Genomic DNA, 19,353 nt, shown 5'->3' with positions numbered 1-19,353 from the left:
GGGGGTGGCTTTGAGGAGCACCAGTAGCCAGGTAGGATTATATCATGGCACTCAGGGAGGTCACGAAGGTCACATAATTTCCCGTAGATTAACATGATAGGTGTGGTTACTGAGGCCACATAAAGGTGAAAGAGTCATCAAAAGTTAACTAGATTGGAATATGCCCAGAAATCAGCAGCGTATTGTGACGAAAATCGGATTACGTGAGAATAAGGCAATCCATCTTATTTCACCTGATGATTAAACACCTTAACACAGTGTACCCCATGAAAGGCTGTAAATCAAACTGGAAGGGTATGGAATTCGGGGAAATGTCCTAGCGTTGATAGAAGACTTTCTACGTGACCGCAAGCAGTGTGTGGTGGTTAATGGCACTAAATCATCATCTGCACCTGTCATGAGCGGGGTACCACAGGGCAGTGCATTGGGCCCGCTGTTGTTTGTTTGTTTCATAAATAGCATGCCTGTCACGAAGTGTAAGAGGATGCACCTGGGGCGTACCAACGGTAAAGAGACGTATGATATGTTCCAACGGGATGAAGAAACTGCACTATTTGAGACTGAATGTGAGAAGGACCTAGGTGTGTATGTTGACAATGAGCTGTAGTTCTCGGGGCCATTGCGAGAAGAAGGTAAATCAGGCAAATAAATTAATGAGTCTTATAAGAAGGTCGTTCAGATATCTAGACGGTCCTTCCCTCGTAACGATCTTCAAGAGTGAAGTGCTTCCCCATCTGGAGTACTGTCACCCCGTCTGGTCCCCGAGATATGCTAGGGACTGTCAGTTGGTTGAAAATGTTCAAAGGAGGGCCACCAGCCTGGTGCCTGCACTTCGGCTCCTCAGCTACCCTGAGAGATTGGAGCGCCTGAACTTGTCTAGCTTATACTACAGACGGACAAGGGGTGACCTAATTGAGGTGTATAAGCATCTCAAGGGGCACTACTCAGTCGAGTATCCTTACCTGGAGCTGGCAGACGCTCGCCCCACAAGGGGTCACAGCTCAAGGCTGAAAAAGCCGCAGGTCCAGAAAGCTGTGAGGGCAAACTTTTTCGGAGTGAGAGTTGTGAACTCTTGGAACAAACTGCCAGAAAGTGTTGTGACGGCACCGAGTGTGAGCTCTTTCAAGACCAGACTTGACCAACAATGGAGTAGGTTCAAGCAATTTCAGGAGCCAGTGCATGCCCAGTACTTGCCAACAGTGCATAACAGGGACATGACCGATCGCCCAAGCGGCTAACGAGCCGATCAGTGTTGAAGAGGATAAAAGTAAAAGTATAACGTAACCCCTCAAGGTATTGTTAGGGTGCTTGATCATCAGGTGAAATAAGTTGGGGTGCCTAATCTTCACATGATCCTCAAACTCGCCCGTGACAATGATATGAAAATAAGGTCACACCAAGTTAAGTATGTTCAAAGGAAGAAATGTCAGGTCACCGAAGTTATTATGTATGGTTGTACAGTACAGTAATCTTGATAAAAACAAGCATTGAATTATGTGAGAGATTTTCTTTTGTGGATGAACACTTGCAAGGTCGGATATAATTACAACACTGTGACTAATAATTTATTCAGCTATATTCAACCTTAATCCTTTGTTGGGTGAGTCATTTATCAGGATTATCTGCTTCATATATTTTAGGTGGAAATAATTCGCGCATTAATATATTCAAGGAATTTACACGTAAAAGAGTCATAGCTTCTAGTAGAGTCCATGTAAGGTATAACTGAATCATCTACTGTGACATAATACTGATACCAGCACACTACACCTGTAAATACAAACATTACCTGCATTTATGTTTAAATTTAAAATTGTAAATAACAAGAGGCCTCGACTAGAATGCTCCCACCGTCGTCCAGATGTTCTATATACGTGTGTGTGTGTGTGTGTGTGTGTGTGTGTGTGTGTGTGTGTGTGTGTGTGTGTGTGTGTGTGTGTGTGTGTGTGTGTGTGTGTGTGTGTGTGTGTGTGTGTGTGTTGTGTGTGTGTGTGTGTGTGTGTGTGTGTGTGTGTGTGTGTGTGTGTGTGTGTGTGTGTGTGTGTGTGTGTGTGTGTGTGTGTGTGTGTGTGTGTGTGTGTGTGTGTGTGTGTGTGTGTGTGTGTGTGTGTGTGTGTGTGTGTGTGTGTGTGTGTGTGTGTGTGTGTGTGTGTGTGTGTGTGTGTGTGTGTGTGTGTGTGTGTGTGTGTGTGTGTGTGTGTGTGTGTGTGTGTGTGTGTGTGTGTGTGTGTGTGTGTGTGTGTGTGTGTGTGTGTGTGTGTGTGTGTGTGTGTGTGTGTGTGTGTGTGTGTGTGTGTGTGTGTGTGTGTGTGTGTGTGTGTGTGTGTGTGTGTGTGTGTGTGTGTGTGTGTGTGTGTGTGTGTGTGTGTGTGTGTGTGTGTGTGTGTGTGTGTGTGTGTGTGTGTGTGTGTGTGTGTGTGTGTGTGTGTGTGTGTGTGTGTGTGTGTGTGTGTGTGTGTGTGTGTGTGTGTGTGTGTGTGTGTGTGTGTGTGTGTGTGTGTGTGTGTGTGTGTGTGTGTGTGTGTGTGTGTGTGTGTGTGTGTGTGTGTGTGTGTGTGTGTGTGTGTGTGTGTGTGTGTGTGTGTGTGTGTGTGTGTGTGTGTGTGTGTGTGTGTGTGTGTGTGTGTGTGTGTGTGTGTGTGTGTGTGTGTGTGTGTGTGTGTGTGTGTGTGTGTGTGTGTGTTGTTATATATCTTGTAGGTTGAATCTAACAGGGCTGTTATCGTAACATCTGCAGTGCATTTGAGTGTACAATGCTTTTGATTCAGAATGACCATATTGAAAGACATAAATACAACATATTGTCAGAATTTGTTTCCCTGTGTTATAATAATTTATTGTTGTTACAGACCGTGTCATGCCACTTGCTGGACCAGATGTATGTGTCAACGTCCTTGCCCCTCCTTACTCCACCTGACCTCAAACGTCCTGAGGTCACTGGCATTGCTTATACGTGAGTCTTATTATTAAACAATGTGTTTATTAATCAGATGATATCGGGGCCATGTTACATTAATGAAGATGACTTCAGGTATTCTAACAGATGCAGATATTTAAGTGTTCTTTATATTCAGTTCATGTACAAGACTGGGCTCTAAAATACATTCTTATATATAGGTAGGAGAATAAGAATGTAAGGAGGTGGTGGGCTAAAAAAATGAATGACACTGTTTTTGAATGGTTATTGTCGGTGATCTATGAAAGCGTCTAAATAGAGCAAATAACAAATGAGAGAGGTATATTATCCAGTGAGGAGTAGAAGTAAAGCAAATACTTATCACTTTTTATGTAAGTATAAACTGTAAATCATGTTTGAGTTGAGTAAGAAAATGTGAACATTGCATGGGGCGGATCCAGGGAGAGGGTCCTGGGGGTCCGGACCCCACCCTTTCATCAGAAAATTACAATACTTTTTCTGTAATGTAGTATTGTACTCAGGGATTTTTATATAGTACAGTGGTCCCTCGGTTAACGAGCACAATCCGTTCCAGCAGGTTGCTCGTTAACCGAAAAACTCGTTAACCGAAACCACTGTTTCAATGGGTTTTTGGGTAATTGGTTCCAGCTCACCGAAAATTGACTAAATTCAACAAAAAGGGTAGAAAAGTACACTTACTTTGAGGTGTGTATGTAGAAGGCTCCTGGATGATGATGATGATGGGAATTAGAATGGGGGTGGAGGAGAAGGGAGAAGAGAAGGCATTGGGGTGGAAGAGAAGTCACCCCATGGTGCTATTTCACCCATAAAATTTTAGTTCTCTTGTCAATATGTAAAATAAATTTCAAAATGACCAATAATTTGCTTGGAAACACAGAAAAAAGCGTTTAGTTGAAGAGAGTCTCAAGCAATATGTTACTTCCACTGAAAAGAGAGAGAGACTAATGCCTGTTTGTGTGTTAACAGGCTGGATGGCACGCCAGAAACTAGTTTCTTTACCTTCAATTATGTTCAATAATTGTTAAAATGACTAAAAAATGTTGATATTAAACTTTTAAAATTATTGAATGGTATAAACTTCTTGATATTTACTAAAATAGTAAGGAATTTAAGCCCTAAAACCGATTACTGTATTGGCGGACTAATACTACAGCTGGTGGACCGCCAAATGCAAGTGAAAACATGTTGAGGTCGGCTTGTAAAAAACTCGTTAATCGAGGGATTGCTCGTTAACCGAAGTTAAGAATCTTATGGAAGGTAAATCGTTAACCGAAATCTCTTTAACCGAGGCGCTCGTTAACCGAGGGATCACTGTAAAACGTAATTGCTATTGACCTCAGAATATCTCTTAATATCAAGTGCACATAGCTTCAAAATGCCCGTTATATTGGGTGGGCTCGCCATGTTCCCCCACCCACAAGTTTTTGGATCCCTCCCTTTTGATTTTCCTGGATTCACTCCTGCATTGATCAGATAAGTGTCAACTGGGTGAATCGGTGCAGGTGAGTAGAAGAACTAAAATTGATCCTGAGGAACTTACAAGTATTAATGAACTAAGTCTTGAACAGCTAATGCTAAGTGTAGGTTGTATCTTTGTCTACAGTACTGTACTAATGTTTGAGTTTACTAAAGTTGTCCCCGTGTCTCAGGTGTGGTGGACCCACCGTGTACTCCCCCTACACATGGCTGGGCACTAACGTCACTGTCCGCAGGCCCACTCCCGCACTCTCTCTCCCCAAGGAAAATGCTCTTAAAGGTATGTCTGCTATTAATTTTTATTTGGGTTTGTGGCCATATATTCGGATATTAAAGTGTTCTTAATATTTAGTTAATGATTTAGACAGGTACATTAAATACAACCAATATATCAGGTACAGTAAATATAATCCAACATCAGGTACAGTACAGTACTTGAAATATAATGTATACCACATATTAGCTAGCAGTTCTTAGTCATAAACATTCATGTTATCCTTCAGGTGAAGATAAGAGCTCCCTGGATCAAGGTGCTTGCAATTCCTTAGTGCAGGAGCTGTCAGTTCTTCGTCGCCTCCGTCATCCAGCTTTTCTGGAGGTGATGGCTGCGTGTCACGTGACATCTCCGTACCCAGACCACATCACCCTCGTCTTCCAACATGTACCCCATGGCTCCCTCTACCATCATCTGCACGTCCAGGTAAGACCAAGGCTCTTGTTAATGTTTTGTTGTTATTGAAAGTCCAGATTAAAGATTCTTTCTTCATTATTCTCATAGTTATTTCTAAGTTATTTAGTACCATGTGGGTTAGCTTCCTACTTTTATTTTTATCATAGAAATGTGTGACTTTGAAATATATAATATTTCTTTTGTTTTACTTTTTTATGTACAGTAATATATTTATAATAAGGGAGGGATATTAGTAACCATTATACTCCTAGCAATTCCCTAAGTTGTTGTCATTACACAGGAGGCACAGGCCATATCATGCAGCTGATTTGGTTCACATGTCATGCATTAGAAATTTTTGTTTTTGAACTCTTGAGAACTGTCTTACCCGCAGCACCGAGACCTGAGTGTGGGTGGGGCTGTGGACATCCTGGTGGGTGTGGTGGAGGCTCTGCTCTTCCTTCATGCTCATAATTGGCTCCACACCGCCCTCTCCTCACATGCCCTCCATCTAGTTTCTATGAACCATGCCAAGCTTGGAGGGTTTGAGTTTGCTCTAGAGATGCACGGCAAGGTAAGTTTTCTTAGTTCCCATTGAGACAAATGTTGAAATATGATATACATTTGAATCTTAATCTGTGCTATACAATTTTATGCCTTTTGTTTTGGTAAGCTGTATTATACCAGCGGAGGTAATCCTTGTTCATGTATTGAAGTCGCATGGTTTTTATATTTTTTATTCTAAGACATTATGGTAAAGTTCCTAAAGACTTAAATATTAACTAAGTTTGTTGTTATTGTACTGCTTTGTGTACGTTAATAATAATCATATTTAGTAAAAAAAATAATCTGGTAAAGAAAATTCAGCTGAAAGCAGAGTACAGTTCTGTAATGCAGAGTGATATTGTTAGCCAATAAGACATCTGTATTTAACTACTGGCTGGTCCAGTGGTGTAGCCTACCATGCTGAATATAAAGAAAAATGTGATACAAGTACAGTATACAGGTACACCTTGATTTATGACACCCCTATCATAAACTGAATACTGTACACTACAGTATTCATAAACTAAATCATAATTATCCATTGATTACCATTACTCTTTATATAAATTTTAAGACTGAAAACCACTTAGATTAAAGTCTCAGTGGGTTGAAAGTATTTTAAATAGATCCCTGATGGTTTAAAAGCTCTTTATATAGGCCTCTGAAAATTTGTTAGGCATAAAAATAGGTCTCTGGAATAGGTCTCTAGACTTTAATATACAGTATAACCTTTTTTATTTTTGTTTTATAGGGTTGCAGTATGAAGGCTCCAGAACTTCTCCGAGCTACATGGCTCCATCCCTGGCAGGCTCCGGAGACTCTCAGTGAGCAGATGGTGTCCACACGCTCAGAGATCTATTCCTTCACGGCTATAATGTGGGAAATCTGGTCAGGTGAGGAGATATCATGGCCACTTACTATTTTCACGAAAGTCACAATATTTGGTCCATTTATGAGAGCTGAAGTTGATTGTTACCAGAATTAATTAACTTGTGTTTTTCAACTTTCTGTAAACTTATTGCTTGAACTGATGAACAGCCTTATCACCAAGAGACCATATTAAATGACCCCATCTTGTTTTTTCAGCACGTTTAAATTTGATTCAAGTATAGTATTCTTCATTCATACTTTCATAATTAGTTATAGGCCAAGGATAACCATTTTGATTCAAATAATAAATATCAAAGTAATGAAGAATATTAGATTAGTATGTACTGTATAACAATGTAATTTATTTATTTTAGACAAGTTCGGATTACAGTCAATTATAATTTCCAATTCTAGATGGATGAAGAGGTTGCGGATGAAATAGCCTACAATTATAATACTGTATACTCCATCCTAACCTAATTCTTGGAGTAGAGTCCCTAAAATATTCCTAGGGAGTTAGTACTTTTTAAGATACACTCCCCATGCAGAGTTAATTTACCACACCATTTTTCCCTGTATGTAGTTGTAGTGTGATATAGCCCTCAGGTGTCTCTGATACATTATTTAGATATTTATAAAACCCTTAAAACTATACTTCAAAACTTCAGTACAGTATTTGCTAAACACTAGAAATTAATCATGTTTTGTGTACCACCAGGAATGCCTCCATGGTCCGGTGTGGAAGAAGCAGAGGTGTTGCACAGGGTGGGTGCTGGCGAGACTTTGCCTGCTGTGAGTGGAGTTTCACCTTCCCTTGTCACTTACCTCACTCAGTACGGTCTCAAGTGGAACTCTCACGAGAGGGAACTTGACCTTCAGGAGATCCACACAATGCTACGGTCACTTAGGGTGAGTGTCATTTTTTTGCTGCATCACCCATCTATATGAATATGATGAGTGACTGATTCATTCAATATGTAAGAAAGTTCTTTGTCTTGCTTAGTCTGTGCTGACCAAGTTGTGCTGGTGGAGTTAATGATTATTCCCATAATTTGTTGGGAGGCAACTCCTAGATGAGATGGATTAGTCAATACTGTAGTTGTGATTGTGTATACTGGGTATAATTTTTTGTTGTAGGATCCAGAAATGTCATTCCAATTGTAGCAGATAACTTTATTTTCATTTCTCAAGAACACTAACAATAGATTTGTGATAAATCTTTCATATAAAGTGATGGATAAGGTCTGTTGTACATCTTGGTGCCATGGAAATAGTCAGGATCATAACTTGGGGCTCTACACATACTGAATGGAATATTGTAAATTATGTTGTCCATTATAGGTGATTAGTTTCACCATTTTCATTAATTCTATGGCCTCTATAATTTTTTAGTGTATTTTCAGATAAAGTTTTAAATGGTTAGAACTGATATTTTTAATTTAGCTTCTTGGTTCTATTTTCATTCCATGTATTGTACTTTACTGTACTAATGTTTAGAATTATCTGTTTATGAATTAATGCACCTGTTACTGGAGTTTGTTCTTCTTTTCTATTTTTTGTGTTAAGAATTATTATACTCTCTACACATGTTATTAATTCTGTAGTTTATAAGAAAGTTTAGGATTAATTTTTCACTTTACAGTTAATACAGTAGTTCTCTATTCTTCTCTTACAACAGATTCAGTCCAATGAGGAGGATCGTGTGCCAGCTGTTCCAGCATGGGGTCCACCATCCATACCCAACACACCAGTTATTGGCAGACACACATCACAGACCTCAGCCAACACCTCTCCTCTCTCAAAAAGAAAACCATCTGTCAGTAATCAGAACTCTTCAAGCGAGTCTTATAACAACCGGAAATATAGTTCTGGGTCTCTTTCAAGCCATCCAGAAATCTCTAGTGACTATAATAACAAACTGATGAGAACAAAAGGTTCGAGAAAAGATTCCAGTTCAGCCACACAGATGGTGGTATCCAGCGAGGTGCACCACAGTAAATCTTCCACTGCATCTGGTCGTCCTGCACGTTCACCTCCTGAACGACACGCTGAAGGGCTACAAAAGTCTCCTAATGTTACACTAGAGGATAAGACAGATGGCGGTATGCCCAGGGTGGTGCCTGGTGTGCCAGGAAATGCCAAAGGAATGGTAACTAGCGTGGATAGTGGATTCTCAACACCATGTACCCGCACACCGAGCCCTACCTTGGACACCATAACCAGTGCCAAGTGAGTACAGTATTCTCAGTCACATGTATTTTACAGTATACAGTACATCTTAATGAAATACAGTCAACCCTCACTTTACGCGGTCCCACATTCCGCGTTTCCACGTTTACGCGGTGCCCTGCCAGAACCCAGGATGCTCACATTCCGCGGTGGGTGTACCCCTTTACACGGGTGAAGTATAATTTTTTTAATTTAGCTCATAAAATTCATACAAATTACCCGGCCAGAATATAATTTACATTGCTGGAATTCTTACAATTTGATGATCATTTTGAATATAAACATCATATATTTTGCATTAGACATAAAATTTTTAGATATAATGTTCACTCTGAGTAAGTATGTTATCTTTTGTGCAAAATATATGACGTTTATATTCAAAATATTCCTGGTCTTACAAGGAATCCAGCAATGTCAATTATATTATCCTAACTTTAATCTGAGGTATTATTTAATACAAAATGTTAAAATTTATTTTTTTCACCCACTCTTTCTCTTGAAGGGAGGATTGGTGGGGGGTGGGGGGGAGGGTTGGGACTGACCGCGCGGTTGGAAGAGGGGGGGAGGCAAGGTGGGGTACTTTGATTGACAGATAGTGTCGTGAAGAATATTTTTTTTTTTTATTAACTGAAGATATTTGTTTTAGCTCATAAAATTCATACAAATTACCCGGCCAGAATATAATTTACATTGCTGGAATTCTTACAATTTGATGATCATTTTGAATATAAACATCATAGATTTTGCATTAGACATACAAATTTTAGATGTAATGTTTAATCTGAGTAAATATGTTATCTTTTGTGAAAAATATATGACATTTATATTCAAAATATTCCTGGTCTTACAAGGAATCCAGCAATGTCAATTATATTATCCTAACTTTAGTTTGAGGTATTATTTATTACTATACCTGGTTTTCCCCCCAAAATTTCTCAGAGGGAAGAGCCAGCAGTGTAGTGTGAGAAGAGGGGGAGGGAGTCGTGTTCATTATTTGAATGGACATTAACTTGGCGACTGTATTTCTCTATTTCTCTTAAGTATTAATTGTGTGCATGTACCATCATAAAATTAAGATGTTATTTTTACTACAACATAGTTATGTGTCGTCAAAAAGTGGAGTTTGGGGATCGGCCTGGACTCCATTTCAATTAATCCCATATGTTATGTTATTCACTTTACGCGTTTCTCGCTTTCCGCGGTACCCTCCGGGTTACATTAACCGCGTAAAGTGAGGGTTAACTGTATAGCATATTTTACCATAAAGTGTATATGAACTAGTCTCCATTATGTAGTAGGAATAAAAAGAAAATATTACCTATTTTGATGAAATTCTACATATGGGTTGCATATTCCCTTTGGATGAAATGATCTTTGGAGGATGTAGCTCAGATATTAATGTCACAAATTAAATTGAGCTTCCATCTGTACAGGTGAAAAACTGGATAGACTGAGTACCAGTATCACAAAAATGTGTACAGGGTATTAGCCAGCAAAGAAACCATTGAATTTTAGGTTAGTATAAAATAAAGGTCAGAGTTCCATACTGGGTGTGTGTGTTTGTGCTCTGATGACCATCTTTCTAGTTGTGGTTGTACAATGAAAACTTTTCTTCCAGAATTAATCCATCATTTATAACATCAACTCCTGCTCGACCACCAACTACATCAGTGTTACGAGTGGATCTCCAACCAGACCTTCTTCCTAACAAAGTCAACATTAAGTCACTAAAAAATGGACAGACCCCTGACATACTTTCCCGAGGGCATTTAGAGTGTGGTAAAGGAGGGTGTAGGAACCAGGAAGGACAGGTATTCCATAGAAACTCTACATCAACATCTGTTCCACCTCTGCTGTCTCCCATCATGCCAGTCACAGATTCTGACCACTCTCGTACAAGTTCCCCAACAGATGAAGAACAAGCGTCTGGCTATGGATACATCTCTAATGCAGCCAAGAGAGCCTTTTTAATAGAGAGTGATGGAGGCGATGAAGGATCTCCCACAATGCCAGAACGTCCCTCAAGTGCCTCCAGACTTGATCGAAATGACGTCCAGAGTCAAGTGACAGACGTCCTCCGAAGAAATGAGGTGGTCCGTCGTGGACTGAGCATGACTAACATCAACTCACCAAGCCTTGCCACCAGCACCAGTGTCACAAGGACTACTTCCCATGTGTCCCTGACCAGTGCTTCATCCAGTGCCAGTAGTGACATCAGCGGACGGCGGCCCGTTCGTACCGTCAGTCAGATTACTCTCACTCTTAGAAAGTTATCACAAGTCTCAGACTCCTCCTCCAGTAAGGATGATATGAATGAACCCCAGCAAGAACAGCAGGCCCGTACACGAAGATCCCGCTCTGCTCCTAAGAGTCCAGCACACTCTGCCAGGTATTTACTGCTAAGACCTCTGTTTTGTGAGAAACAAGCTTCTCTCAAATATATGTGCCAGCGAGCTTACAGTACTGTACTGGGAATTATTAAAACAAATTTACATTTTCAGAAGTAGTAAAAAGGAGGTGAATAGTGGATGGGAGGAGATCACTGGTATTAAGCCAGCCAGTCACCAGCTGACCCGCCATTCATCCTCTTGCTCATTAGCCAGTGGTCCATCCAGCCCCACACACTACAGTGGCAGCTCCTCTACATCCTGGCAGCATAGCAATACTATTGGTCCATGTGTTAGACCATCGTCCAATCAGGGCTCACCATCTCGCTCTCCTACCAGTGGAGGCACTAAGGTAGAACTCATTTGAGTACAATACAGTTCAGTATTCATAAATTAGTTGAACTTTTCTAGTAGTGTGGATATGTGTGTGTGTGTGTGTGAAGTAATTTGTATGTGTCATTGGATTTAACACAAATATATTTAATATCCACAACATGAATATTAGAGGTATAACAACAATAACTTGAAATTTAGTTGATAAAAGACACAACAGATATTTCTTGAAGTCTTTTAGTTAGTAAGAGACTTGATAACTATTCAGGGAGACAGGGACATGGGTATGTATAAAGACCAACAACTCAAGTCATTGCCCATTAACATTTAGATAAAGTGACTAGAATCATTACTCTCATATCCATTCTGTAGCAGGCAGGTGTAGGGCGACGATGGAACAGCATTAGCGGCACTTCAGCTGGACTTGGGGATTCAGCCGTTAAGATACAGACACGACGACACTCGGAGGGCCAAAGAACACGACCTCGCAAGAGCAAACGCCGACAAGAGGTGGAGGTTTGTACCTGAAACTGATTTTTATTGCTGTATCCTATTAAATGTTAAACTGTTAGGATCTTTTGTTGTACTAATGGTCAGAAATTGAATAAACTAAACCTGTGAAGTATTGATAAGAAAAAAGTATAACCTTGTCATTCACTTATACAAACTGTGGTATAATGGTAAGCATGCTCGCCTCGCAAGCGAGAGGACCCGGGTGCGATCCCCGGGCAGGGTGAAACTATGGGCAAGTTTCTTTATGCCATTTGCCTCTGTCTACCCAGCAGTAATTGGGAACCTGGATATTAATCAATTTGCTGATTGTGTTCAGGGGTAATGGCTAGCTAGTGCAGTTGGCAAGTTGTCCGGTCTTCTCGGACTGTTCCTTGACACTGGGTCATGCAACTCGTTAACTTAGGGTGTGGTTATTGTGTTGGTGACAGCTTCTACACCTTAAACAAATTCACGCCTAGGTGGCCCTTGGGCAGGCCATCCTCGTTACACGAGGGGCAACCATTGCTGTACTTTATACAGTAGTATATTTAAAAAAGTATAGAGTATCACTTGCTTTTGTATTATTTGTGTTATTAGAATATATTTTATGACTGACAATAACTGTATAAGCTTAATACAGTACTGTACATGTAGTTCAAGAAAGTAAAACAAGAATGACGGTACAGTTTTGAAATATAAATTCATTGAAAATTCAAAATGGCCTTCCAGGTGTCATGTATAATTAATATCAGAAGTACAAATTGATAACATGGAATTGGGATATAAGAGGAAACTACATTTTTTCCAAGCAAGATCCTACCATGATAAATTATTTTCCATATGTATTTATACCTTGAACCTCATGCAAGACCTCCTTATTCCAGGTTGAGGAGGAGTTTTTTGATGACGAGTTCAACGCATTATTGTTCCAGCAACCACACATGCAGCTATCGGTAGGATCCTCCGAGAATCTCCTGGATAGCCGGGCACCGCACTCCATGCTTGCGGATGGATCAGGTAAAGCTAACTAATGAAGAAGATGGGATAACTGATCTCTGGGTGTAGGGTTAGTCATGTGAGATTGTCTGAGCTGATCTAAGAGCAATGTTAGGGTGCGGGTAGTTTTTTTATTAGAATGGACTAAATACTCTGATAATTTTAAAAGAAACAGAATTATTTTAAATAGAAGAGATGGCATTAGATATTTCTGATTAGTCTTGCAGGATTAGATTAGGTAATATGATAACAAATTTAGGATGGAATTTTCCTCAGAAGTTTTTGGATAATTTTATTAGAAATTTGTACTGTATTGGGCTCGGAGATACCTGGGCAGCCTCTTGATGACCACTTCTCCACAGGCTATGAAAAGATAATGGGTTTTTAAAGCTTTATTATGTATGAAAGTTTATGATATTATAGTAAGGTGTGGCTCAGGAATTATCTGTAATAAGATAGTGTACAGAAGAATACGAAATGCAGTGCAGTGTATAAGATAGCTGTGGAAGAATAAAGGAAATAATTGGAAATTTTGGGTAGGTGAGGAGAAACTGAGAAGTAAAATATAAATCATTAATTGGGTTTATTATTCATAAGGAAATTAATATATATATAGGTTTGGTGGTATTCATTTTGAGTTGGGACAGAAACCAGTAAAATAAAAAATGTATAAATGTTAACCATAATGCAAATACATGTGTATAACTTTAGAGTAGATAAGATATTGAGTAATTTAGTGCAACGAGGCAGTAGAATAGATACATTGTAAGATATAATATTGTTATTGAATTAGTATAGTATCTTATGCAGTACTCTTCTGATGCAAATGACCTTCAGTACTTTAGCCTTAAATAGTTTCACCTCAGCACACAGCTCTTCTAAGCCAGCTTTATGGTGTCTGTATAATCACTCCAGCACTTTATATAATGCATCTATAAGAGATAGCCTTTATATTGCATCAGTGTCTTATAGGCAGAGTAAATTACAGGGAATTCACAGCACATTAATAAACAGCTTTTGCTATGTCAGTTCAAAATGACTTGGCTATAACATTCATTACATCAGTGCTTCTTATAATATTGTTTGTGTTACACCTGGGCACAGAGTTAACTTTTTATGTGTTAAGCCCTTCCGTCAGTGATAGTGAAGATACTGTATTTCTGTTATTGTTTTTAAATTTAAGTACCAAATTCATTATTATTTTTTATTTTTGAATTTTAAACATCCAGATATATATTTAACTTGTGACATTGAAATACAAAACATATTTCCATTTTTAGGTACAGTGCTCACATTCTTTGAGATGCTAACATTTGCTCAAACTTCAGTGGTACTGTACTACAGAAAACCTACATACACAAGACCTAATTCTCAACCATTTAAATGTATACAGTACAGTAGTTAATAACATTCAAGTATGTTGATAGAACAATAAAAATATTTAAGAACTATAAAAAAAAAATTCATGAAATGGATTTTCTGAGAGTTTCAGAATGAAAGCTTTGCCTTTGTATTCATAAAAAAAATACCGTTTTTTTCTATGTATCCCTCTACCCAGTGCACCTGCTAGATTGCCTCAACACACACACAGTCGTCACCCTGTGCATCATTCTCACATGTTCAAACTATATCAATGAGCCACACATTAACTATTCCACCACTCCACAGTACAATATTCACCTTTGCCTTCTCTGGTATTCCAAACACCCCATACACTTCATTAATTCTTTCCATTCCATTCTGGTTAACCCACATGCAGCTCTCGAGTAATGAATCTCTGTGGCTTAAATTTATAGCATTCATCTCTATTCCAAGTCCGTGTTTTGCTGCTATAAATTAAGTTAGGAAACACAATACTATTTCTGAGTTCCTTCTTTACCTCTAAACTTAAATTCCTACCCTTGATGATATTTGCCAGCCAACTCTCAGATCACCCGCCTCCTATGCTTCGTTCTCTCCTGAAAGTCATTTTTATGTGTCCTTACATTTGGACTCGTAAACATCTCGTTTTTATTTTAAGGCTTGCAAACACATGGCGGTGGTGTACTCCGGTCATCACAATCCTTTAAATACTTTTTATCCTTCACATGCTTTCTGATCCTCTCATATATTATTAGACAGTCAATCAAGGGCTTCAATACATGTCCTACCTTTATGAGTCATGTAATTAACCTATGATCACAGTTTCAATCAATACCATTGTGGGTTATTTAAATCACATTTGGTAATTCCTGTGTTTAGTCAAAATGGGTAATGTTAAAATAGCACTGTACCAGTCACTCAGGTTTTACATACACATACATTACCATACACAGTAAACACTACACCTTTATATATACAGTACTGAAGTAAAAAAAACTGGCATCTTTGATCCTGTGTTAAATGTGACAATACAGTACCTGTACTTTAAATTAAAAATAATTCCCTAAATTTGGTTATGAATATTTTCCACAAGTTGTATTTCCTTCTATTTTCATAGGATGATGGCAATCATGTCACTATATAATATTACTCAGTGTATTTTGATGGTTTGTTTAATTGCTTTTCCACGCTGCTTTAGACGTGGAGTAGTGGTAAGAAGACAATCTATTCTGAATTTCTCTCTTATTGTATCTTCTTTTTATAGGAAATATTTGGTTTATTCTGTAATCAATGGAACTGAAGACCAACGCTTATGAAGGGTAAAACTGTTGCGTCTTTGTGGCAGTAATATATAAGGCTGATTTAATACACTAATTATTGATGATTTGCATTTGTGAATTACTTGTACTAATGTATGTTATGACGATGTCATGATCTAATTAAAAAGTAATTATTGTAAAAGTTACTAAGAGTATGCTTAAACTAATAGTTGTCATAATTATCTGAAACTAGAGCTCAAAAAATAGGTGTTTGCACTGAGGATATGGTAAAATATTTCCTGAATGTTGCTAGTCTGCACAATAATGCTGGAAAGGTCTGCCTTAAACAGATAATGACACATTAAAGCTTTGGGGTGGTGGTGGTGGTGGTGGTGAGCTTTGTGTGCTTGTTCTTCTTTACTTTATTCTCTGTTTAACTATTTTAGTGCTTTTGAAAAATTCATAAGTAATGAATGTTGGTGTGGTTTTAGATAGGCCTATAGTTCGACTTGGCCAGTTGATTAAACATGTTTTATATGTAGAAACTTATTATATCTGACTAACAGAAATAATATTTATGATATTAAAAATAATGATAGATATTAGGCCAGCCTGAAGCTATAATAATTGTTAAGATAGTGATAAAACCACTAAATTTAGTAAATTTGTTCACATTAACTGGGGGTGTAAGTGGTTCAGTGGTGACGCACGTAACTCTCACCAATATGTCAAGGGTTCGAGCCTCGGCCTAAACACACGTGAGAAGGGTGTTATCCACTGTCACCTTACCAAACATCACAGGTTTTCTCCTGTACTAACAGTTGGATAGAGCACCCAAACAGCTAGTGAACTGATAAGTGGCAAAAATTATACTTTCAAATAAATAAATAAAATAAAAATAAAAAATAAAAGCAAAGATCCATTGTGCATCATACTTTTTTAAGATGGTAACCATGGTCAAGCATTATACAATATATCAAGCATCTCAGTTTTAAAGTCACATAGTAAGAAGATTTTGGTAACTACACCAATATATTCAAGTACAAAAAGTTAGTTGGTAAAGTAATTCTTTTGAATTCACCCTGAAATTTTGAAACATTAAAAATTTTCCGTGTGTCCACCAAATCCAATTAAAATGTAAATTTTAATGGCTACCGTAATTCTCATTCCTAAAATTTGAAGTTGGCACTTTAATATTGTGGTGACCATATTGAATATCCAACTCAACCTGCTTATAAGTGTGAACTTTTCCTAGAAGAAGCGAGAATAGTAGAAATACTGTAGAGGCTTCACACACATAGTGCAGTCACATAAAGTGAGTGCCACCTGTGTATCTCAGAATATACAAAGTGCAAGTAGCATCAGAATTTTGTATGAAACTGGTGATGGTGTAGTTATCATATTCATCAACCTAACTTATGCATTGCCAGTAATTATTTGCACAATACCTGCACCTAAATTGTTAACAGAGCTGCTTCTGTTATTTTTGGGTAAACTTATCAAGGTTTCCCTGACCAAACACAGAAAATGAAATAGGATTCTTGTAGAGCAACAGTTCCAAAGAGAAGGTTACAGAATGATTATATTGTCAGAATGTCAAGTACTGTACTACAGTACTGTACTTCCTTCCTAACCAGCCATAACCCTCATTTTGAAGGGGGTAATAACCTAAGTTGCCCAAGCCAGGCACTAGTTTATAAAAATCAATGAGAATATAGTCTTGCTTTTCCATGAATCCCATTTCAAAATGTATGTTCAATGGGCTAAATTTGCTACTTTTACCACAGTCTGATCAATTTTTAGCCTTGGTCACTAGACTATACAGTGTATGAATAACTGATAGAACAATTCCTTAGAAAATATAGTATTGTACTTACTAATTTACTTAGTCCATGTTGCATTTTCTGGAACAGAATTTGAATTATTTATCTTTGCTTTGAACAAATAGTTAGTTTTAAATGGAATGCATTACATAATATCATGCATTTTCTAAACTAATTAGTTTTACTTATAGTGAATGCATTATCCTGAACTTAACTTAGCATACTTTATTAGCACTGATTGACTCTTCAATAGGTTAATATTTTTTCTATATATCTTTGTAATCAAAGTACCTTTTGTCCTTTTCAGCATCTCCAGTCAGTTTAGGTTTCAGTAGCTTCTCTCCGAGCCTTACAAGTAGCGAAGACGAGGAAGACGAGGCGGAGCTGGAGGACGGAGCATTGAAAGTGGCTGGCAGAACACGCTGGAGACTTGGAGCTGTTGTTGAAAATGGTAACTCTGAGGAAGATGAAGAAGAGGGTAAGGTGCAAGCGCTTACGGAAACCTTGAAGAGTTGTGTTACTACGGAAGATGTCAAGATGCCAATAGTCAGTGAAAATGAACATACCAGTGATAATGATGATGCAAACAGTGGTCCATGGAGGTATAAGGAATTTAATAAAGAATATGAACCTTTGAAAAGTGTTCAGCTCCTTAGAAATCTTGAAAAGACTCTTAGTACCTATCTTCCCACTTATTCCATCGGGAGCGATACTGAAACTGGGGAACCTTGATACTGCAACCTCTAATGAGCTGTGTTTACCATTATAATAATATCCTTTGGGATAAGTGGTGCATTTATTCCTGCATTTATCATAATGAATGCAAACATATCATGTCGTGTTGACCGGTTGTGTTGTAGCAATGCCATCATAATGTATTTTTGTTTGGTTTTGCATAATGTATATATTCACGTATCATGAGGTCACAATCCATTTGTATGTCTACATTCCATGTTAGTTTCTGAGTATCATGTAAGAAGTATTTAGGTAGCTGCTGTTGTTCCCGAGATGATAAATATCCCAGTAAAGGAAACATCAGAGTGACTTATAAATGCAAGGCTTTTGAGCAATCAAAGCTAATTACTGTTCAGCTTTTTAAAAAATTGTGACATAGGTAATTGCTTCTTCAACTGCTTTGCTTCTCTCTGTCTATAGGCAATTTGTTATGAAAAAGAACTTCTTGCCTGCATTGGGAAAAGGTTAGGGCTTCATCCTAAAGTATGCAGTCAGTGATTTTTGTTTTATTTTTTATTTTATTGTTATTTTTTTGTTATATGAATACATGTTCTTTTGACTGTACTTAGCAGCTGTGCTATGTGCTGTAGATAGTCCTCTTTACCAAAGACAATTAGTGGTGTATGGAAATTTAGGTACCCGGTAACTTTAGAGTTTGCTGTAGTCGGACAGCTTTTGAGTGATTCTCACAGTGTGCAGACAGAATATTGTATTAAGAATTACTACAAAGTAAATACTTTATACAACAAATTTTAATACTGGTGAATTGATTTTGTTAATTTTTAGTTGTTTAATGCTTCAGGATGGGAATTATTTTGGCTTTAGAATACCAGTGACAAAAAAAATTATGTTTGAATATTGAAAAGTTACAGATTGATGTAGAATCACATCGTCTTCTGTTCCATTGGCTGCCAGAGCAGTGTTGATCATCGGGATATGTAATAAAAAGTTCAGAACAATTACCGAGTTTTAAATTCCCCTTTCAGTGTTACACAAATTATGACAAATATTAAAAGATGCCAATTTTAAGGTACATGGTGTCATTGTCCTACTGCCAGAATGTACCAGTCAAAATATACCATCTTCCTGGTCATACCATTGATACATTTTAATGTATAATCACTCAGTATGACATTTACACTTGTGCTTTTAACACCTTACACATGCATTCTGAGGTAATAAGTATCCAGTAGGTAAAATCATTCTTGCTACACTATACTGTACTGTACTGTAATGC

At 38.0% G+C, this 19,353-nt stretch overlaps 1 protein-coding gene across 1 annotated transcript in view; it reads left to right on the top strand.

Annotated features, from left to right (window-relative positions):
- The window catches only part of LOC121867432 (serine-rich adhesin for platelets-like), a 45,093-nt gene extending 26,018 nt beyond the window's left edge, over positions 1 to 19,075 (top strand). The window contains exons 5-16 of the mRNA XM_042367343.1: positions 2,850 to 2,953; positions 4,588 to 4,694; positions 4,918 to 5,114; positions 5,479 to 5,658; positions 6,382 to 6,523; positions 7,219 to 7,409; positions 8,179 to 8,729; positions 10,348 to 11,118; positions 11,231 to 11,468; positions 11,822 to 11,965; positions 12,826 to 12,958; positions 17,689 to 19,075. Of these exons, the coding sequence (XP_042223277.1) occupies positions 2,850 to 2,953; positions 4,588 to 4,694; positions 4,918 to 5,114; positions 5,479 to 5,658; positions 6,382 to 6,523; positions 7,219 to 7,409; positions 8,179 to 8,729; positions 10,348 to 11,118; positions 11,231 to 11,468; positions 11,822 to 11,965; positions 12,826 to 12,958; positions 17,689 to 18,113 (3,183 nt within the window). The 3' untranslated portion in view covers positions 18,114 to 19,075. The remainder of the gene's footprint in view (positions 1 to 2,849; positions 2,954 to 4,587; positions 4,695 to 4,917; positions 5,115 to 5,478; positions 5,659 to 6,381; positions 6,524 to 7,218; positions 7,410 to 8,178; positions 8,730 to 10,347; positions 11,119 to 11,230; positions 11,469 to 11,821; positions 11,966 to 12,825; positions 12,959 to 17,688) is intronic.
- The last annotated feature ends 278 nt before the right edge of the window (positions 19,076 to 19,353 follow it).

Source organism: Homarus americanus, unplaced genomic scaffold, assembly GCF_018991925.1.
Source record: "Homarus americanus isolate GMGI-L3 unplaced genomic scaffold, GMGI_Hamer_2.0 scaffold23598, whole genome shotgun sequence".
In the NCBI taxonomy this organism is placed as follows: Eukaryota; Metazoa; Arthropoda; class Malacostraca; order Decapoda; family Nephropidae; genus Homarus; species Homarus americanus.
Note: the sequence above shows the minus strand (reverse complement) of the source record. Positions and strands in the feature narration are given on the sequence as shown.